General features: G+C 38.7%; 1 protein-coding gene across 2 annotated transcripts in view; it reads right to left on the reverse strand.

The window, feature by feature from the left end:
• Window positions 1-2,836: 2,836 nt before the first annotated feature.
• LOC130247811 (ubiquitin carboxyl-terminal hydrolase 24-like) overlaps window positions 2,837-23,094 on the reverse strand; it is a 166,614-nt gene continuing 146,356 nt past the window's right edge. For both annotated transcript variants that reach the window (XM_056481274.1, XM_056481273.1), the window contains 12 exons: window positions 20,133-20,340; window positions 17,888-17,977; window positions 16,652-16,754; window positions 16,444-16,565; window positions 15,124-15,237; window positions 14,852-14,917; window positions 14,707-14,773; window positions 14,499-14,577; window positions 6,819-6,894; window positions 6,636-6,722; window positions 3,490-3,600; window positions 2,837-3,412 (listed from right to left, as the gene is read on the reverse strand). In XM_056481274.1, the coding sequence (XP_056337249.1) occupies window positions 3,350-3,412; window positions 3,490-3,600; window positions 6,636-6,722; window positions 6,819-6,894; window positions 14,499-14,577; window positions 14,707-14,773; window positions 14,852-14,917; window positions 15,124-15,237; window positions 16,444-16,565; window positions 16,652-16,754; window positions 17,888-17,977; window positions 20,133-20,340 (1,186 nt within the window). In that variant the 3' untranslated portion in view covers window positions 2,837-3,349. The remainder of the gene's footprint in view (window positions 3,413-3,489; window positions 3,601-6,635; window positions 6,723-6,818; window positions 6,895-14,498; window positions 14,578-14,706; window positions 14,774-14,851; window positions 14,918-15,123; window positions 15,238-16,443; window positions 16,566-16,651; window positions 16,755-17,887; window positions 17,978-20,132; window positions 20,341-23,094) is intronic.

Raw genomic sequence — 23,094 nt, forward strand, 5'->3', positions numbered from 1 at the left:
ATGGTATGCTGGCTTAACTGGGTATTTCTAGCATAACCAAATAAGAGGTTTACTGCCCAAACACCCTTATTTAATCATTTAAAGCAGTGTTTCTCAACCACATTCCTTGAGGACCACCAGCTCTGCACATTTTCCATGTCTCCTTAACCAAACACATCCGATTCAGATCATCAGCTCATTAGTAGAGACTGAAAGACCTGTAATGGGTTGTGACAAAGCAGACATCCAAACATGCAGTGTCGGTGGCCCTTCAGGAACGTGGCAGAGAAACACTGATTTAGAGTACGAGAAACTCTAAAACCAGCAAACCAAACTCAACCTGTTGAAAAGAAAAAAGTTAAACAAGCTTAAGTGTATGCTGGTTTTACCATGTCTTGCTTTAGCAGTTTGATCATTATAGAGATTAAGTGCAGAACCTCCTCTTGAATCAGTAAATCAGTCCGACCTGCTGAAATAAAATCTAGTACAAATTGGACACTTGGTCTATGAGCCTGAGCAATCAAACCAGCAAATGAGGAAAACGAGAAACATTCAAGAGCCAGCTTACATAGTCTTCCAGCCCAGAACAGTTCAGAGTTGACTTTCCCAAATCACTCTAAACCAGAACTCACCAAAAACTAGATACCCAGGCTGGGTCCTGTTATAAATTAAGATTAGAATTTATGTTTTATTCCGGTTTTCTAATCTCCTGGTTTGTCAAAAACTCCAACAGCAGCAAACCAGTCAACCTGTTAAAAAAAAGTAGTTTTTTTTTTTACCAGGTCTTGCTTTACCAGTTTGACCCAATATAGAGTTGTTTGAATCAGTACATCAGACTGACCTGCTGAAAAAAAAATGTAACTAGTACAAGATGGACACTTGGTCTATCAGCTTAACCAAATAAAAGTGCCTAAAACCACATTGAAACCAGCAAACCAGTCTGGTCTGGTTAGAAGAAGAAAGTTTGGTTTGTGAACTGGTTTCAATAGGCAGATCAGTCTCAGGCTTAAGATTCCAAAGTTCCCTCAAATCCAGCAAATTATGCTGGCTCTTTTGAAAAACAGAAAATATAATAATAATAAAATGTTTTAAGATAAAATGTTGTAAGATGATCCCTTAGTTGAACCTGGTTTCTCAGTTTAACCAATCTTTTATGGAGATCATTAAATACCAGATCATTTGAAAACCAGCAAACCAAGCCTCTGCTCAGCTTACACAATATAGAGTTTAAGTGCACAATCCAACCCTGGAATCACCAGACCCAGCTGGAAAAAAGAAGGTCTAAATTATCCAAGATGGACACCCGGTCTATGAGCTTGACCAATTAAAAACTCACCTGAAACCAACAAACTAGATTGGACCTTTTATAATTAATAAATATTAATAACAAATTGGTTTAAGTTGGTAGGCTGGTTTTAGTTGGGAGACCAACTATTGGGTTTAAGTGCTCTTAAAGCCAGCAAATTATGCTGGCTCTTCTGTAAAAAAAAGTTAAATCAGTTCAAGATGATCTGATGGTTTTAACATGGTTTCTCATCTTAATCATTATTTCAAATGACACCAAACCACTTTAAAACCAGCAAATGGGTCCAACATGGTGTGCTGGCTTTACCTGCTCTCTCAGCCAGGTAAAACAAAAGTAGAGTTTAAGTGCCAAACTCCCATTAAAAAAACATGCTTTAACTAGTCATGATTGGCTGCTTCTTATTATCGGCCACCTAACTAGATCAGACTAGAGACCAGCGTACACTTGGGCTGGCTTAAGACTTTTGTTTTTCTCAATTAGAAGACCAGTTTGCTTCAGCTCTGGCTGGTTTATGCCCTTTTCATCCAGCAAAAAGAGTCTCTCACACAACAAACATACAAAGCGCAGCGAATTAAAAACAAGAGACAACAAGAGCAATGTGTGAGCGTGAGGTAAAAAGCAGTGAGGTAAAAAGCAGCGCTACGGTTCACTCATCAGCAAACGTCTGCGTAAGGAGGTGTTGAGGTCCTTCTGCTGTAAACACTGAAGCATCAAAACATCACTAAAATGTTCTAGACTAAATACAAAATGAGCAGCTGGCTGACCCTGCGGACTTCCGCCGGTGTCCTTGTGTGTGTGTGTGTGTACATGTCGAGTGGCTTCAGGCATTTGTGGAGCACAACTGCTTTGTGTCAAGGCGAGGACGTGAGCAGCGTTTGGGGAGGAGTCGAGTAAAGGCACTTTACTAAACGTCCCATCCCTCCAAACAAGCTCCATCTTTCTCTTTTCCCTTCTCCTTCACCCCATTTCTGCCCCATCCTCGCCCGTCCTCCGATTCATAAGGCAGACTGAATGAACAAGATGCAGGCAAATGAACGACAACAACAAAAAAGGAGAATTTGGCAAAAATCAACCCTGAAAAAGGGTCTCCTTGACCCTCACACCGGAGCGGGACAAGACAACATTAAAATGGACAAACAGAAAGAGCGAGAGAGGCAGTTTCTCAGGAAGAAAAGCTTGTTGGATTGTGGGTCTTGCATTTGTCTTCCGCTGTAAAGTTTGTCTTCGTTTTGCGTGAAACAGCTTGTGTCTTCTGTTGCCCAGCGAAGAATATGAAGTATGGACAGAGAGCAGCAAGGGACATTTCTGTCCAATTGTCTCCATGTGATGAATTTGTCACAAACTGAACTCCAATATAAAGTGCATTTAAAAAAAACGCCAACGAGGATGAAGATAAGTTGGGGGAGAAATAAACAAAATAGTGTGATTATTTGACTCTCAGAGACCTGGCAAGCTCCTCTCTCATCGTTTTCTGTTTTTTTTTTCAAATTGACTTGAGGCACCTCTCAAGCAGATCCAGAAAAAATAAAATAAAGAAAAATCAGAAAAGGATTCTTAAAAATATTATTTTACATTTGAAATTACACATATGGAACACATCTTTACATTTCTCATGAACAGTATCTACGTAATTACATTGGCAAATACACGCTGATTTTGGATTTCTTTTTAAAACGCCCCCATCTGACACTGTGGAGCAGTAGTTTCCTGCGTAAAAACCTCAAGGAAAACGAGAGCCTTTGTTTTTATTAAGTCCCAATCGTCTGACAGAACTCGTCGAATTTGACGAAAAAACTGAACAACTCTTAGTTTCATCCAGCCAGTTTTAACCACCAGTAGAAAAAAAAAAAAAAAAAAAAAAAAAAAAAAAAATAACGCTTTTCGTTCACGTCTTCCGCGATGCGTCCTGAAGAGCGAGCGAGTGCTCCGACGGGCCCTTTTTCTGCTTTTGGTCCATACAAGATCAAATGCAGTTTTCTGATTGTCTCTATAGAGCCACAACATGTTTTTTAACCGTCAGAGAGAACCTTTTTGTGTTGTTTTGTTGCATACAAACGGCTGCGCTTATGGGTCCACGTCTTCTAGATCACTCCGGGAGTCGCCCAGCATCATTGGGGATTCGGATCCCTGAGAGAAAAAGAAACGCTGTAGTTGTGAAAGTTCTTTAATAATGTTTTTTTTTTTGACGATGGATTGAATTCTACCTGTCTGAGGCTTCGGTCTGAGTTCTCATTGGCTGGACTGCCGTCAGATCCATTACTGCTGCCGGACTGATCCTTCTCATTCAGTAAAGCTGTGGCGTAAGCTAGAGTGTCCTAAACAACACACACACACACACACACACACACACAGACACACACACACACACACACACACACACACACGCACGCACGCATGCACGCACGCACGCACGCACACACACACATAAATACACACAATTCATATTCATTTTGGAGTTCACATACATGACCAGGGTTTCTGCAAATTTCACAAAGTCAAATTTAAGACTTTTAAGACCTTTTTAAGACATTTATGAATGAAATTTTATGTTACTTAAATATTATAATTAGTTATTTCTTTTAAATAAATTGTCAAAACAAGCAAACTCTAGTTGTATACATACCCTTTTTCAATAAAACATATATTTAAAAACTATAATAAACTTGATGTATGCACAACAGTCTGTCCAGGTCAGTGTCCTCACAATATATGGACTATAAATACACAGAGACCTTTTAAACAAATATGACTGTAAGGACAATAATTAAACCATATTGTAAATAGAGTTCTAAATAGTTTTGAGAAAAGTTTTATAGAGATGGATTTTTGGTAATTGGATGCGTGTTGGGTAGCTTTACATGGACATAAAAAAATTAAGACCTGTTTACAATTATTTAATACCTACAGTACAAGTCAAGATTTCAGTGAATTTAAAACTTTTTAAGGACTTAAAATTTAGTTTTTGAAATTTAAGACATTTTAAGACCCGGCAGACACCTTGATGATATATTGTTTGTGTTTTGTGTGTGTAATGTATTAAAAACATGCTTAAAATAATTCTTAAACAGTTTAGGATATTACCGTTTTGTGTGTAATTTGCTTCACATCAAGAGCAGTTCTCAAATAAGAAAGGGACATATTTTTATATTTCGCTAAAACTGAAACCTATTTTGATACTTTGAATAAAACAAATGTTAAATTATTAAAAATAATATTAAAATTAATTAAATTAAACACGTTACAAGCTAAATAAAAATAACAAAACACCAAATTACTAAAATAATACAACTGAAATAAAAACAAGATCTAAACTAAACTATTATATTATAAACTACATTTCACTAAAGCTACATTAAATTGACACTGAAATAACCCAGCTTTTTACTTTTAAACCTCATAAAGCCTTATTTTAGATTCAAAAAGATCATATTGTAGATTCAAAATGACAAATTTCCACAAATGTGTCTAAGAAATGTTTCTTTCTGGTCAACAAAATCTATATACAGTGCATTTGGAAAGTTTTGATAGCACTTCACTTTTTCCACATTTTTTGTTACAGCCTTATTCCAAAATGGATTAAATTCCTTTATTTCCTCAAAAAAAATATTTTCTGTAAAAAAAGATTTTTTGAAATTGTTGCAAATTTATTAAAAATAAAAAAACCTGTACATAAGTATTCACAGCCTTTGCAGTGAAGCTCTAAATTGAGCTCAGGTACATTCTGTTTTCACTGATCATTCTTGCGATGTTTCAGCAGCTTAATTGGAGTTCACCTGCAGTTCAGTGCAATTCAGTTAATTGGACATGATTGGTCCCAGGGTTGACAGTACATGTCAAAGCACAAACCAAGCATGAAGCATGAAAGAATTGTCTGTAGACCTCCGAGACTGAGGAAGGTTACGGAAAAATGTATGCTGCTCTGAAAGTTCCAATGAGCACAGTGGCCTCCATCGTCCGTAAGTGGAAGATGTTTGGAACCACCATCTAGGCTGAGTGATCGGGGGAGAAGGGCCTTAGTCAGGGAGATGACCAATAACCCGATGGTCACTCTGTCTGAGCTCCAGCGTTCTTCTGTGGAGAAAGGAGAACCTTATAGAAGGACAACCTGTGCAGAAATCCACCAATCGGGCCTGTATGGTAGAGGGGCCAGATGGAAGCCACTTCCCACCTGGAATTTTTCAAAAGGCATCTAAAGGACTCTCAGAAAATAAGAAATAAAATTCTCTGGTCTGATGAGACTAAAATTGAACTCTTTGGAGTGAATGCCAGGCGTTAAGTTTGAAGTAAACCAGGCACCACTCATCACCAGGCTAATACCATCCCTACAGTAAAGCATGGTGGTCGCAGCATCATGCTGTGAGGGTGTTTTTCAGCAGCAGGAACTGAAAACTAGTCAGGATAGAGGGATAGATGAATGCAGCAATGTACAGAGACATCCTGAATGAAAAGCTGCTTCAGAGTGCTCTTGACCTCAGACGACAGTCCATCTTCCAGCAGGACAATGACCCAAAGCACACAGCCAAAATATTAATGGTGTGGCTTCACAACAACTCGGTGAATGTCCTTGAGTGGCCCAGCCAGAGCCTAGAACTAAATCCTATTGAGCACCTCTGGAGAGATCTGAAAATGGCTGTACACCATCGCTTCCCATCCAACCTGAAAGAGCTTGAGAGGTACTGCAAAGAGGAATGGGCAAAAATTCCCAAAGACAGGTGTGCCAAGCTTGCGGCATCATATTCAAAAAGACTTGAGGCTGTAATTGCTGCCCAAGGAGCATCAACAAAGTATTAAGCAAAGGCTGTGAATACTTATGTACATGTGATTTTTCAGGTTTTTTATTTTTAATAAATTTGCAACAATTTCAAAAAAGCTTTTTTTACATTGTCATTATGGGGTATTGTGTGTAGAATTTTGAGGAAATAAATTAATTTAATCCATTTTGGAATAAGGCTGTAACATAAAAAATTGTGGAAAAAGTAAAGCGCTAGGTATACTTTCCGGATGCACTGTAGTTAGACGATTTAAAAAATGTTCCCTTGGTAATCAACTGAAATATGTTAAGGTTAAATGTAATACAAATAAATGAAAGCTACTTAGAACGATCAATAAAATAAAAATAAAAAATAGCAACAAACAGAACTGTTAAAAATTAAATTAAAACCAAATAAATCTAGTTCAAAATGGTAATAACAAAAATGATCTCTGTATACTGATCAGTTTGCATGACATCAAGATTTTAACATCAACTAGTAATTTGCAATTACAAGCTGAACACATGACGCATATTGGTTTCGATTAATGTAACGAGATGATGTAAATGCAATATAATTCCTCTGTTATAGTGCTATACCTGTGCTGAAATGGTGCGCTGGAAGGTTTTAGCCGTGGACGTCTCATTCGATACATTACTCTGGGGCGTCCAGTAGTGCTCAGACATCTGAAAAAGGAGAGCAGGAGATATAAAAAAGAAATGGTAAATGCCATCTTAAAACAAACACCTACTGAAGTTGTGTGTGTGTGTGTTTTCTCTTGCCTTCTTCTGAAGCCACTGCACTGCCCAACTCCAGTGTCCTGAAAGTTCCTTAAAATAATCCTTAGCTGGAGAACATCTAACAAACACACAGAGACTCGTAAGCGCGATATATCAAATCGTATATCACAATATATCAAAGAATGCTTCATTTATCAAAGACAATCATAATTACTAGAAGCATAACAAATAAGATATTATTTATTTAGATTCAAACAGTAAAGGTACTGAACAAACTATGTTGAAATAGATCTATCAAATTACAACATTAAAAAAAAAGTTTGTCAATCAGATGTTGGTGAGTGTTTGTTTTGGCAGCGGCAGACTTTCTGCACTATTTCAGCAAGAAAGAGGTAATTTTTTTTTTTTAAAACAAACACAATTTTTTTTTGCACTCAGATTGAAATTCAAAAACTTTTGTTGAGGATTACAATTAAGCAACTTCAAATCATCATGAATGACTAAGTTTACGTAAACATCAGTAATCGAATTATTTGCCTTAATCAGAATAAGACAATAATATGATTATGATATGCTTTTTGAATGTTCCTTTCATGATCCTGTTTTACATGTTATAGCACATAATTCAATAATGTCATTGTGTCACTACACTATCCACATTTCCTCAGGAGTTTCACGTAATTTCGGTTGTTTCGTTTTAAATTTGTCGATTTTAACTGCATTTTGGCACTTTCACTTTCATTCAGGAATATTTCATGCATGCCTCTGTGACAAACGAGATATTGGATGAGAGTATGATCTGCTGGAAGAATTTGATAGCGCGTGGGTACCGATGGATACTGAAACATTTGTAACCAGTATGCACCGGACTGAATCAGCATATGAATTTCGGTGCCTAATTCCAGTGCCACTGGTGCTGCGATAAGAACGTAAGCAGCATCAAGGGGTGCATCAAAGGCACACATAAGTGCGCATTGTGTCACACCATCTTTAAATATTCTAAACAGCTTTGAGGGATATGGACACCAGCTATGTCAGGCATTTGTTCTTGTTGCTTATAGAAGGCAAAGCGCGCAGTACGGCGAATGCGGTGAGCGACACCTTTCATCAACACGCGTGATTGCATTCATCTAATTTGCATAAACTAAGCATTCTAAAGTATGGCTATATTTTACAAGCTATATTTTCTGACACACCAACATGCAGCAGACACTTTACAAAAGTTGCGTGTAGGGGGAGAAACACGTCAAACTTATAAGATTTGAGGGCTCATGGAATCAACTTAAAGGTGAGGAATGGACTGTCTTTGACAGCTTGTGACATCATCTGGCACTTTCAGTGAGTACGTTTACATGGACACTTGAGATGCAATAAATCTCAATATTATATTGAACCGTTCGGTACAACATCCACGGTTTAATATGCGTTTGTGAATTGTGGTTTTTCCGGTTTTGCGTTTAAATAATTTATGTGCATTTTATATCTCCCCGAATTGACTGTTTGTGTGTGCCTGTAAGTCTACGAGCTGAGATGAGGAAACTCCTCCCCGTGAGTAAATATTCAATTACTATGCTTAACCATCATTCCACACTTTAACATGATGAGCAGCGGTGAAGTAAGGCAACAGTACAAGGAAGCGCCGGTGTCTTTCAAATCTGCTGTGTGAGGACATTTCGGTTTTGTCTTTAAGTATAAAGCCAATGACAGAAAAAATAGTAAACAAAAAATGACAGTGTGCAAGCTTTGTACTACACATATAACCATGACTGCACATCTGCGGCTCCATCACACAGCAATATCACTGTCTGAAGGCAGGATAGCAGAGAAGGTAATAAAGACCTTCAAAAAACAACAATCCCTCGCTGAATCCTTCCAGCAAACATATCCAACTGGTTCCGTATGCATAAAAATAACAAAGGCAGTGGGGGTGTTCATTGCTAAAGATTTCCAGCCGTTTTCGGTGATTGGAGATGTGGGCTTTTGTCATCTAATAAAAGCACTCGATCCGAGTTACATACTACCGTCACACTTTTTTCAAAGATAATTAAGATTAAGGTTTATTTATGTTTACTAAAGTAATAATATGTTTATTTGAAATGGTCCATTTATGTTTATTAACTTCACATGAATGTTTGTTTTCAAAATGTAGGAATTTATCTGTTCCCCAGTTTGTACAGAGGCTGCTGAGATTCCAGTGTACATTTTTTTTTATACAATACACTAGGAACTAGTGTGCTTTTTTTGGCTTTTAAGTAAAACAAAGGTGTATTGCAATAAATTGTTAAAAAAAATGTTTAAAAATGTATCCTTAACCTCTTACTGTTCCTATTGCCTAAGCATAGAATAACAAAAAAAGCTGTCAAGCCATCAGAACCAAACCGAACCGAAAACCATGTTAAAAAAACCGAAGCATGTGTTGTACCATAGGCTAACTGTATTGTTGCATCCCTAATGGACACCAATACTCTGATTTTAATATGATTAAGACAATATTCTGATCAAGAGTCTACCACGTAAACAGTGAATTTTAATTATCTTAAAAGGACCACAGACACAAACAACAGAGGAAATATTTATAAGCTGGTGATGCAATAACGTTAAAGGAACTATGTGCTATAACATGTAACATTCAAAAAGCAATTCATGTAAACACCTGAATCATATTATTGTCTTATTCAGATTAAGAAAAAAATATTAGATCACTGATGTCCATGTAAAAGTAGTCACAAGCCCTAAAACCAGAAAAAAGATGTTCCCCGATTTTGATGACAGCCTTTCCACAGGTTAGTAGTAAGCTAATGTAATGTTAATAGCATAATGCAAATCTTATATTCATGCTAACAAACAAATGATCAAAAAAATATTTTAATGCAATTAGAATATGTAAAATATGAAATGTTTACTTTAAACTTATTATAAACATACATTTATATTGTTCAATTATAATGATTAAAATAATTATTTTTTTGTCAAATAATTTTGTGTCTAAAAAGTATCGGCTCAGGCACCGTTTTGGCACCAGTTCGTTTTAAAAGTATCGATTTAGCACCGGTATCGACATAACCCCAAACGATGCCCAACCCTACTATACAGTGGTTATCGCTCCTTTTCATGCAGCCTTGCTGATGTTTTGTCATCGTACTGAATTATATTATTGGTCTTCTAAACACCGTGTGACCGTGGTAAACTATGCCCTAATACTCTTCTGCCCGATGACGGCCATGACATTTGCCATGCCCGTCTAAGAATTCGACATTTAAAAGAAGCTTTCACAGAACCTTGCTTGCACTGTAGTCTTTTGCCTATGTCTGAAAGACAGATTGGTCTCGCTAAATTGGGTCTGGCTGGGTCTCTTTCTATGCCACCGTGTAAGGACTTTATGGCGGAATTTTCTGATGCCCTGACGAGCACTAGAGTACCTAAACGACAGTCTAAGACTGCCTGCACTGTAACGTCAATGACTGATGCGGATAGTATTGGTGCTGGCTGTGTTCTGGAAATAGAGGAGGCCGTTGCTGCCCTGGTTGTTTCACCGGATGAGGCCATACGAGGTAATCCACATTGCTCCAGCACCCAATGCAATCACACAGATTCATTGTTGAAGAAAGCCTACAAGTCTACTGCATATGTAAGCTGGGCAGAGAACACATTATGCCAACTGCTTCTCGCCACCACTAGGACTCTGCAATCGATGAATGTTGACCCCTCAGTCTCTCAGTTCCTCCAAACTGCTCTTTTGACTGTGGGACATGTCATACGTGAACTGGGTACGCTTACTGCCACGCTTCTGTCAACCCGGCGCTAAGTGTGGCTGGCACAAGCTAAGTTGCCGGAAGAGTGTAAGAAGACTTTAAGAGACCTTCCAATCGTTCCTGGACATACCTTTGGACCTAATGTCTCTGAGCTTCTAGATAAAAGGGTGAAGTTGTCAGAAACTACTCGCCAACTTACCCAAACTCACTGGAACCTTGTCTTTAAAGTTCCACATACTCATGTTCACCATCCTCTCATGGTACCAGAGCATCGTCTACGTCAGCGTCCTACCCCACAGCCTCTGGGTTCACATAGGCCATGTGTTGCTGAAAACACACAGGTTTTTCCAACCACATCAGCGGCAATTGTCTGGGGGCCTATGTCAGCTTCCCCTGTTGCCACTAAAAGTCGTACACACAAGGCATGAAAAGGTGGGGCCGGTGGTCAGACATTTTTTAAGCCCACAATTACTGTATTGGAGGCAGACTACAGTAGATCCTTGGGTTTGGACTACTCTGAGCAGGGGATATACCCTGCTGTTTTGGCGCCGGCCACTAAAGTTCTCAAGAATTGTTCCCACAGTTTGGACCATGTGCAAAGGGTCTCTCTGTAAACAGAGGAAAAAGTTGCCTTGTTTCAATGCAACAAATCACTTACATCGGGATGTTTCTGGACTCCCATGCGATGTCTGCCACCCTGTCACAAACCAGAGTGGACAACATTCTTCAGCTCATCACTCACTTCCGGCTGGGAGTGAGTCTTCAATACAGAGTGTTGCTTAAACTCTTGGGTTTGCTGACTGCTGCCACATCAGTGATACTACTGACATCGACATCACTTGATTGTTGTCTCACACCGTTGTGTTCAAGCGTTGAGACCATGGAATCGCCAGGACTTTCTGAAGTCAGGTGTGCCCCTGTAGTCACAACCGCTGCTTCTCTCAGCGGCTGGGGGGGGGGCGACATGGAATCACAGAGGTGTCTGTGGCCGATGGTCTCCAGTATGGTCCAAGGATCACATCAATCTCCTGGAGCTGCGTGCGGTTTTACTGGCACTGCAATATTTTTTAAAAGTTCTAGTAGGCCGTCATGTGCTTATTCGGTCAGATAACACCTCCTATCTAAATCATTAAGGTGGCACAAAGTCTCTCAAGTCTCTACATCTCACTCAAAAGATTCTCACATGGTCTCTCCCTCGTCTAGCATCACTGAGGGCAGTTCCGGAATTCCAGAGTTCAGGAATTCACAGAACCACAGTTACATATGTAACTAGCATTTTATAAGTTTGATATTTGGCACCAGTTAATCAGGAAGTGACGATTTTGTTCTCTTCAACTGATTGGATGGAAATGCTGCTATATTCACAAATCTTTTATGTGATATTCCAATTTTGTGCATAAATTTAATTCACAGATTTGGATGGAAATATAGCTAATGAACTGTCTCCATTAGGCTTGCCTTGTTCATTGTTGATTACTAGATTACCAATATTACAGTCAGCCACTTTTACAACGCTAAATTTTAAGCTGGTCAACCAGCTTGGTTTAGAGGTGTTTTAACCATTTCTAGGCTGGTTTCTAGCCATTTCCAGCCTGGTCTTAGATGGTCAGGCTGGAAAATGACCAGCCTAAACCAGCTAAAACCAATCTGGTTTAAGATGAAAATAGTTGGTTTTGGCTATGCTGGTCAAGCTGGTTTTAGCTGGTCATCTCCCAACCTGACCAGCTAAAACCAGCCAACCTGCCTAGGTTGGTTTAAGCAGTTTTTTTCTGCAGGAAAAGATTCTGTCTGTGGAAATGTTTTGATAGCAAAGCAAGAGTCACGTTATTGATTACTTCTTTTTCATTTTCCTCTCTTTTTCCTTTTCTTTTTCTCTCCCTCGTCTAGCATTGCTGAGGGCAGTTCACTTGTCGAGGTCAAACAACCAAGTGGCAGATGCTCTCTCCAGGGTTCATCTACACCCAGAGGAATGGAGGATTCACCCAGATGTAGTATAGATGATATGGAAACAGTTCGGAAGAGCGGAAGTGGACCTTTTTGCAACGGAGGTGACCACTCACTGTCGCTTATGGTTTGCGAGGACTGAGCCGTCCAGCCCATTGGGATAGGACACCCTGTCTCACGCGTGGCCCGATTGTCTCCTCTATGCTTTTCCTCCTCTTCCACTGTTGCTTGAGACATTGCACAGGATAGCACAACGCAGCCACAGAGTATTGCTCATTGCACCACGATGGCCAGCCAGACCATGGTTTCCCATGCTTTTGAAACTGTTGGCAGACACGCCATGGCAACTTCCGCTCTGGAAGGACCTGTTGTCACAGATGGATGGTGCAGTTTGGCACCCAGATCTAGCCCAGCTGCAACTTTGGGTTTGGCCTTTGGGAAACAAGCTGCATGCTTTATTCGTCAGTGAGATATGCATGCGTTGGCAGCTGGATGATTCTGGAGTTGTGTTTAGACCAAATCCATCTTTTCTTCCCAAAGTTTTGCTTCCGCAGTTTTTAAACCAATTAATCAGTCTGGCTACTTTCCAGTCTGGATCTTCATCCGACCAGTCAGGGGATAACTTTCCGTGTCCTGTGCGAGCCTTGAGATGTTATGTAACTGCTACAACTCATCTTAGAAAGACAGACCAGCTTTTTGTTTGTTATAGCGCTGCCTGGAAGGGCACCGCCATATTGAAACAGAGACTTTCAAATTGGGTTGTGGAAGTTATCAATATGGCATATAAAAGACCTCAGAAGCCTCTACCAGAGAGTGTCTTTTGCCATTCCAGTACGTCTGTGTCAATGTTCTGGGCTGCATTTAGAGGTGTTTTTATGTCAGAGATCTGTGCAGCAGCTACTTGGGCCTCCCCTTGTACTTTTGGACATTTTTACAAGCTCAACATCGCTACCCTGCATGCTATCAGTTCAGCGGTACTTCAGGATCAGGCATGACTGGTTGGCAGGTGAGTGGCATTCCTCATGACTATGTTAGTACAAGTCATCCACTAGTGCTTTGCACCATCTCTGGTCAGGAGGAATAAAACTGTGGTTCTGTGAACTCCGAACGACCGCCAGAGTAATTTTTCACTCAGAATGTGCTCATCGAGGCAGATAATTGAGCTGGAGCAGCTCATATCCTCGAGGCTCAGCCTGTGTCACCATGTGACCATTTTGGTATATTATCTCAACCTGTCTAGCTGGCGCAGCGACAATCCACTAGTGCTTTGCACCGTCTCTGGTGGTTATCCGGAATTCACAGAACCACAGTTACATATGTAACTAGCGTTTTATAAGTTTGATATTTGGCACCAGTTAATCAGGAAGTGACAATTTTGTTCTCTTCAACTAATTGGATGGAAATGCTGCTTTATTCACAAATCTTTTATGGGATATTCCAATTTTGTGCATAAATTTAATTCACAGATTTGGATGGAAACATAGCTAATGAGCTGTCTCCATTAGGCTTGCCTTGTTCATTGTTGGTTACTAGATTACCAATATTACAGTCAGCCACTTTTACAACTCTAAAGTTTTAGCTGGTCAACCAGCCTGGTTTAGAGGTGTTTTGACCATTTCTAGGCTGGTTTCTAGCCATTTCCAGCCTGGTCTTAGATGGTCAGGCTGGAAAATGAACAGCCTAAACCAGCTAAAACCAATCTGGTTTAAGATGAAAATAGCTGGTTTTGGCTAGGCTGGTCAAGCTGGTTTTAGCTGGTCATCTCCCAACCTGACCAGCTAAAACCAGCCAACCTGCCTAGGTTGGTTTAAGCAGTCAGTTTTTTTTCTGCAGGGAAAGATTCTGTCTGTGGAAATGTTTTGATAGCAAAGCAAGAGTCACGTTATTTATTACTTCTTTTTCATTTTAAAAGCCTCTTAAAGAGCAGTTGATTCTCACTGATAGAGTCTATTCTAACCACCTTAGAATCAAAGAATCAAGTCTTTTGAGAATGGACTCCCAGCCCTACCCAGAATTCCACACTCACTTTTGTGCCAGTGTGACCAGGAACTTCACACACTGGTAGCAGCGACTGCTGTCCACATTGTTGCTCTGATGCATCAAAGCTGTAAATGAATGAAAATAACATGTTAGTTATTATATTAGTAAAAAAAATAAATAAATAAAATAAATTTTAAAAAATCAACTGATCTTATAAATCCTAAAGTAAAAGAACCAAGTGATCCAATTCTTACCCAGAAGACCTTTTTCAGATTCAAAAGCAAATTTGAGTCTCTGAGACTGCAGGGGATCTTCTACCATCTGAAAAGGTTAAAGCGTTACATCATTATAGTATACTCAAAAACAATATTTAAAACTGCACATATATGCCACACTTACTAGGATTTCCAGCAGCATCTGAAAGACGTTCTTCAGTTCATGAGGAGGAGCTGTTTCCAAATGATTCTACAATTCACAAGAACATATTATAAGAAGGATTGTTGCAGGTTTATTTGAATTTGTAGAAAACTAGAGGCAGGCTGAGATTGCTTTGTGATTTGTATATTGTTTATCTGTACATTTATTTATTTTATTTTTAGTTAACAATAACGAATACATAAAATTATATATTTATTTAAATACTGTACATTTAAAGTAGTCACTGTACCAACCTTGAGTAACTGCAGGACTCCAAGTGAGAAAGGTTCATTACAAAAGGAGCAGTACGTGATCATCTCGATGAGAAAAGACAAAGGGCCGGACAGCTCACGCATGGCAAACATCACCTATAAAACAAGTGCCTTGGTCAGCAGTGTGCGATACATTCAAACAAGTCATGTTTAAAACTTATATTAAAATGTTTTTTGTTAAGTGTGATTAAAACAACATGTTTATAAGGTTTTTAAAAATAATTTTGTGGATTTATACAAACCTCCATAAAAACTCAGAATCTCACACAAGTGATATGAAAAATATTATTAGTGATAGATCTAGAATATAATATGTAAAACTGTTCGGGTTATCAATGTTTCGTTTAATGGATCCCCATTCTGGTTACTAAATTTGTTACAATGGCAAATTTATGGAGTATCTTTTTAGTAATCCATTTTTTTATACCAGTAAAGTAAGTAAAGACTATGTTCCATGAAAATACTGATGTATCAAAAAACTTTTTTTTATTAATAAAGTGTATTGTTAAGCACTTTATTTTGTCAACTTTAAATGTGATTTAGATGTTTTTGAACCATATGTTTGTTCTGTAGACAATCGAAAAAAAAAATATTGCTTAAGGGGGCTAATTATATTCACCATAAAATGGTTTTAAATAAAATAAAAAACTTTCTCCAACAGAAAAAAAATATATAGAAAATACTGTGAAAGATTCCTTGCTCCGTTAAACCATCTATATTATTTTATTATTTAACATTCTTTATTGAATGATAGTAAAACTGGAATCAGCTCCACTGTTTTGCACTTGAGCACCTCCAAGCGGTGTTTACTGTTACTTCAGCAGCAACAAAAATGCCAGTCTGATTGGTGGAGAAGTTTTTAAAGTGGCGCATTTCTTTCAAACTGATGATTTTACACCTGGCGTTTTGCACATTGGTGTGCACGATCACATAAGCGCGATTTGTTTAGTCACAAGACTTTAAAAGTCAACAAAAACGTAAGCAAAAAGCATCCCGGTGTGAACGGGCCTTAAGGGTTAGCAAAAAAGGACATTAAAATGTTGACCAAGAATAGTTTTAAAAGGCATATTTTGAACTCCACAATATGAAAAAAATTGAGTTGTTTAAATAAAAAATGAAAAACTTTTCCACCGATCATCTACGTAAGGTGGCTTTGACACAATCTGCATTATAAAAGTGGTTGAAAGTGAACAAGAGACGTATCTCAGTGTTAGTTGTGAACAACAAGGTTTCCATCATCTAGTTGTGATGCAATCAACCCAAAGGCATCTTAACAGCAGGTGTAAACAGGGAGAGAATTACCTCCATCAGATACGCCTGTCCATCAGCCTTGAAGAGCAGAGTGTTGATATCTGGATGAAGAGGCAGGAGGACTGAAGACGGAGCCACCAGACCTGATGAGGCCTGCTTGAACACTCCTTGAGCTGAACGCACAGCAGACCAAATGTGTTCACCAATTACATATTTATGCCATCATTAATAGTTTTGGTTTTCAGAAATGTGCTTTTACCTTCTGTCCGCTGAGATGTGAGGTCAGTGTGCAGCACTATGAGGGCCAGAGTGTTGTGGAGATGCAGAAACTCTCGAGCCTGGGCTGAACTCCAGCGCCGATGCTGAAAACACAACATTTGCAAAACACCATTAAGATCAATTGTGCTTGGCTTGCTGTTTTCATCTATTTTCTCCCTTAGTTTAGTTTGTTCAGGCATGTATGGATGTTGAGGGTGTATACATGAATCATGGAGTAACATTTAATAAATTTTAAGACATTAATAAGTAATAATAAATTCTAAGTAACAAGTTATGTATTATTTTAAAACAATTAGGTAATAATATTTGTGTTACTTTTTTAAAAATGTAATGCGAGTTACTTTGTAATTAGCTTAAAAAATTGCTGAATAAAAATTTGCACCATAATGTTGAATCACGCACTCAATAAGAGAATGCACTCCCTGCAAGAACAGACAGAAATCAAGATGGCAGAGCTTTACATTTCAGCGAGGTTGGAGGTTTTCTCTTTTTATTGAGCACATCAAAGAAAAGAAATGGGGAATTGTCTCAATGGGCAGTGATTTTACTTAAAAGTTATTCAAAAGTAACTTAACGGATTGCTTACCATAAAAAGTAACTAAGCAACGCAACTAGTTACTTTTATGGGAAGTAATTCGATATTGTAATGTATTTCTTTCAAAAGTAACTTTCCCTAACACTGTATTTGAGCATGTGAAACTTGTTCGGACGATGCTGCGATAAGAACAGGATAATGAGACAATGCTAAAATTAGCTTTTCAGTACTTGGAGGTCATGTTTTAATCTTCTATTGGTCTCACGCATTCTTGTGATGCTGAGTTTGAAATTTGCTACACAGCAAAATGTAAAATATCTTCGTATAGAGTTGCGTTTCAGGTCTGATGCATTTGTATGAGTATGGATGAAGTTCAATGGGAAGAAAACTCTAGTGTGACTCAAACCCTAAAGAGCTTGTTTAGAGAAATTGAAAGAATGCAATAGAATAAAAGGCGAAACTTGCAACAAAAAACAACAGCAATGCGATTTTAGAAAATGCAACACATTACAGGCAAGAACACAATCGAGCCATCAAGGCTGATCATCCCTTTAAAAGTTCATAGCAGTGAGCTAAAAAAAGTCAATTTAGTTCATTTTGACTTGGTTGACAAAATAAAGACTCTAATATTCAAAAGCTGTGGAACACACGGTCAGTGTTAAAAGAGGATGTCAACAATACCTGGTTGTTTTGCCGGTTGGGTCCCAGGAGGAAGACAAGCATGCGGCGATAAGCTGAATGTTTGAGCAGCAGCTGACAAGGCCCACAGCCCTGAAACATATCAACAACAGGTGATCATTTAGGTTTGTTTTTGCAATTTCCTACCTGTGGCTTTGGGAGCCTTTAGTCATTTACATACATGTTGTACAGCAGGGATCAACAGTGTGATTGCTTCACTCACACTTGAAGCAAAAAAAAATGGTTAAGAACTGTAAAATATATTTAGCACATGTGTAAAAAAAAAAAATAAAGAAAAATAAAGAAAAATAAAATCTAGAAACTTTTAAATGCTATAACAAAAACAGCCATAAAATGCCATAAAAACAGCCTGACGTAAACATTAAAGTTAAAAAATCATTTTGCTCAGTGACTCTTAGTGTAGTTCGAATTTATTTATAATTAAATGTTTTCTGTGCTGTTTTACACCCACAACAACCTGTGTCTGGCATAATGCGATCATCTTAAGAATAGGCTAAAAAGTAATAATTACATAATTATTTATTAAATATAATTTGAAGCAAATGCATTTTAATACCTAGTGAGAATTACTACTATTGCTTATAAATCTTTTTATTAAGGAAAAACTTTCTTTGCACCCTAATTTTTTATTACCTGCTCATAAATTGATAAATAATAAAACAATTTAGAACAATTTAGGTCTTGGGAGCTTCGGTAACACTTTAGAACAATGGTCCATTAGCTAATGTTAGTTAAAGCATATTCTTAGTTAGCTAGTTAATGTAATGTAAAGCATTTCTAAATCATAGTTCAACATTAACCATTGCTATATTAAAGTTCAAAGTTGTGCTTGTTAACCTTAGTTAATGCAAAGTGAGTTGACATTAACTAACTTAAATAACATTAACTAACTTTAAAGGGCACATAGTTTACCTCTTTTTTATGATGTAATATTAATATTATGGTTCTTCTGAGTGTGCCAGTTTAGGTTCAGTTTAAAACACAATTCAGATTTTTTCATTATAATGTGTTAAAAAGTGTCATGTTGGGGACGTGTCCACAATTTGCTGATTTATGGGTGTGTTGCTTCACATGTAAATTAGTTTCGGCTTCCCGCCAACGTAACAAGGGGCGGAGCCATGAGCTCACCCGCTCTGCGTTTGCAACAGAGTCTGACAGGCAGACAGAGAAGGAGCAGGAGTGAGAGGTTCAGCAATCAGTCGTACATGTATGACTCGGACACAGACCAAGCAGAGAGTACAAAATCATATGTGTCTTTGTACAGTTTTACAGCCAATTGTGTGCTAGTTTCAAATGCCGAGCTTGTACACAGAAACTAATAACCACGCACACTGAATTAACTTTGACTGAGGCACCAGATGCGCCGCTCGAAGCCGCGACACAGCACACCAGACACTCTCTGTGGTGCGGCAGAAACATGAAGTGTCCCGAATCGTCGCGCCACGCATTTTTGAATTCTAAACATAGGTTTCTATCAGGGTACACACAAAAGCAATACAAGTCTGCAGCGGTCCGCGGCGTCCAGCCGTCGACTTGAGTGTACCCTGATAGAAACCTATGTTTAGAATTCTAAAACGCATGCTAGTTAAGATCACAGGGAGCTTCTGGGATCGCGAGAAATGCAAACGGCTGAAGTATAAGGTAGACTCAATGAGAAGTACACATGTTTGCAAACCTACCTAAGGTTACAACCAATAATTCCGATTAGAGCGATAATGTGGAGAATATTGCTCTTGTGTTGAGCCCAATGAGCCTTGCATCTAAAAATAGAGCTAGCGTGTTCCTTTAGTGATATCGCTTCGACTCACACTGAAAATGGCGGACGTGCATCAACAAACTGAGGATATGATGACGCGCCTGTCAATCAATATTGGTGGGCGGGGGGTCCGCACTCCTACGTAAAGTTGCGGTCGGTTTGAAAACTGCTCTAATTGGTCCACCGTTTTTTATTTTGTTAAATTGAAAAAAAAAGCACTGGGTGTGCTCATATCACCCCAATATGACGGTCTATACACCATACATGCACATATGTCTGTCCAAACAGCTTGAAAAGTAGATTTTTTACCATAGGTACCCTTTAACAAAGCTGAATAAATACCATAATAAATGTATTACTAATTGTTTTCTCATGTTAATAAATAAATTAACTAATGGAGCATTATTTTAAAGTGTTTCCGAAGCTTCTTTTATCTTCTTGTACATTTTCACAAATAACAATAATTCTCACCTTCTGAGCAAAGTTGCTAAAGAGGCTGAAGTACTGAGAGCAGTTCTTGCAGTTGTCCGGGACGTCTTTATCCAGCAGAGACAGCAGCATGTCCAGCAGACAGTCCAGTCCAGCGTCCTGGAAGTAGAGAGCACTCTCTAGGGTCTTCTCCAGGATAGTGGCCACTACAACACGTACCTCTCGCACACTGCACTCCAGTAGACATATCCTGCAGAGAAACAGCACATGGTCCATTCACAATGTTAATAAAAATAAAAAATAAAAAAAATCAAACACTTCTAAAGCCTAAAGTATATGCTCATTGAACACTTTATTAGATACACCTTACTAGTACCAGTTGGACACACTTTTGCCTTCAGAACTGCCTTAATCCTTTATGGCATAGATTCAACATGGTACTAGAAATATTCCTCAGAGATTTTGGTCCATATTGACATGATAGCATCACGCAGTTGCTGCAGATTTGTCGGTTGCACATCCATGATGCGAATCTCAAGTTCCACCACATCCCAAAGGTGATTGACATCTGGTGTCTGTGAAGGCCATTTGAGTACAGTGAACTCATTGTTATGTTCAATAAACCAGTCTGCGATGATTCACTATGACATGTCGCATTATCCTGCTGGAAGTAGCCATCAGAAGATGGGTACACTGTGGTCATAAAAAGATTTACATGGTCAGCAACAATATTCAGGTAGGCTGTGGTGTTGACACAATACTCAATTAATGCTAACGAGCCCAAAGTGTGCCAAGAAAATATCCCCCATACCATTACACCACCACCAGCAGCCTTAACCATTGATACAAGGCAGGATGGATCCATGCTTTCATGTTGTTGACGCCAAATTCTGACCCTACCATCCAAATGTAGCAGCAGAAATCGAGACTCAACAGACCAGGCAACGTTTTTCAAATTGTCTATTGTCCAATTTTGCCGAATCTGTTAGAATTGTAGTCTCAGTTTCCTGTTCGTAGATGACAGGAGTGGCACTCGGTGTGGTCTTCTGTTGCTGTAGCCCATCCGCTTCAAGGTTGGACATGTTATGTGTTCAAAGATGCTCTTCTGCATACCTTGGTTATAACGAGTAATTATTTGAGTTACTGCTGCCTTTCTATCAGCTCGAACCAGTCTGGCCATCCTCCTCTGACCTCTGACATCAACAAGGCATTTGCACCTACAGAACTGCCGCTCACTGGATATTTTCTCTTTGTCGGACCATTCTCTGTAAACCCTAGAGATGGTTGTGCGTCAAAATCCCAGATTAGCAGTTTCTGAAATACTCAGACCAGCCCGTCTGGCACCAACAACCATGCCACGCTCTAAGTCAATTAAATCTCCCTTTGTCCCCTTTCTGATGCTCAGTTTGAACTGCAGCAGATCGTCTTGACCATGTCTAGATGCCTAAATGCATTGAGTTGCTGCCATGTGAATGGCTGATTGGAAATTTGAGTTAAAGAGCAGTTGGACAGGTTTACCTAAGAAGTGGCCGGTGAGTGTATGATACAAGTAAAAAAATAAAACAGAATGTAATTGAATTTGGCCAATTGATGTTCAGTCTAGAACCCTCTAATAAATTACTAGTATTAGTATTGTAACCCTTTGCATTATTGAGAGAATTTGCATATTATTTAAATTTTTAAATTTTAAAAAAAATTCTTTAGAATTTAAATTATTTTTGATCTTTGTCTTAAAAACAATCGTAAAACATAAAAAGTAAAAGTGTTTAGGGGAATTCAAACATGTAACTCTTAAGTGCAAATAAGCAAACAGCAGTTGAGAAGACTAAACTGGTTTTCTAGATTCTGGATGAATATGTGCTAGGATGTTGACACATCTGAGCTGTTTGGGAGGTCTGTGGAAACTCTTCCTGCAGAGCCAGCTCTATTGTTGCTTCCAAGGGAAAAAAAAGAAGTGTTTTCAAAATTACAGCTCCAGGTCTCTACTGATAAGGAAAATAGTTACTTGTTTTGCTGGAAATCTGTCAGAACTGGATCATAAAACACTGTGGAACATTCCCTGGCCATGGCTGAAGTGTGGTGTGATTGGGGCAGCTCTACCATCCGATACCAACCCACCAATTGTGTAGCAGAGCCGCCCACTGCATTCCCCCAGAACACCTCTAGACATGCCAGGCATCTCTTATTCACACTTACATACTCCACACATCAACATCCCTGCACAGACACCAGCATTCAGACTGACAGAAAGCAGCTGTGGTCATAGTTAACACATGTGCTGTTCATTTCTTTCCTTTATGATTATGAGCACAAACGTACACTCGAACAAACATAGGTGTTAACATAACACTCTACTGTTTTTTGGAAACAGGCTTACTTTACAACCCAGGTTTAAAGAGTTAAGTTTTACCATTTTTTAATCCATTCAGTCAATCTCCAGGGGTCTAGCAGGAGATCTTTTAACACTGCAGCTACCAAAATTCTATAACTACTATGATTAACAAATTATTTAATCTGACCATTCTCATATAAGACGTCATACTGTCACGTCATATTTACATTCAAAGCTTCTATTGAATTATTAAAATTAAGCTTTGAATGTCTGTCATCTTATTTAATCAAGTCATCACCCTAAAAATATGATCTTTTTGGTAATGCAGCCTATAAATATAGTATAGTTAGGCTACATTAGGCAACCTACGAATGTCCGCAACTCACTTTCATTTTCACTTTCTCAAGCAGGGGCTTTTTTGAGACACTGAATAGGCTGTTTTGAAAGGCATATCTAAAGTAAAGTTATGTTTTTGATAGCAGGAAGTTGCTAGGCAACAGAGGCATGCATATTTCACATACAGTAGGTGAGAGTTCAAAGTGGCTATTACCGCCGGGCCTTATACCGCCGCCGTTTGAAATAACTGCTGCTCTGTTTTTAGTGTAGGACCGCAGTTTGTGAAAAAGCCGCCAGGGGGCGCAAATGGACGGGATGCGAACGGAAAGAAATAGC

This window comes from Danio aesculapii, chromosome 20 (genome assembly GCF_903798145.1).
Source record: "Danio aesculapii chromosome 20, fDanAes4.1, whole genome shotgun sequence".
NCBI classification, from domain to species: Eukaryota; Metazoa; Chordata; class Actinopteri; order Cypriniformes; family Danionidae; genus Danio; species Danio aesculapii.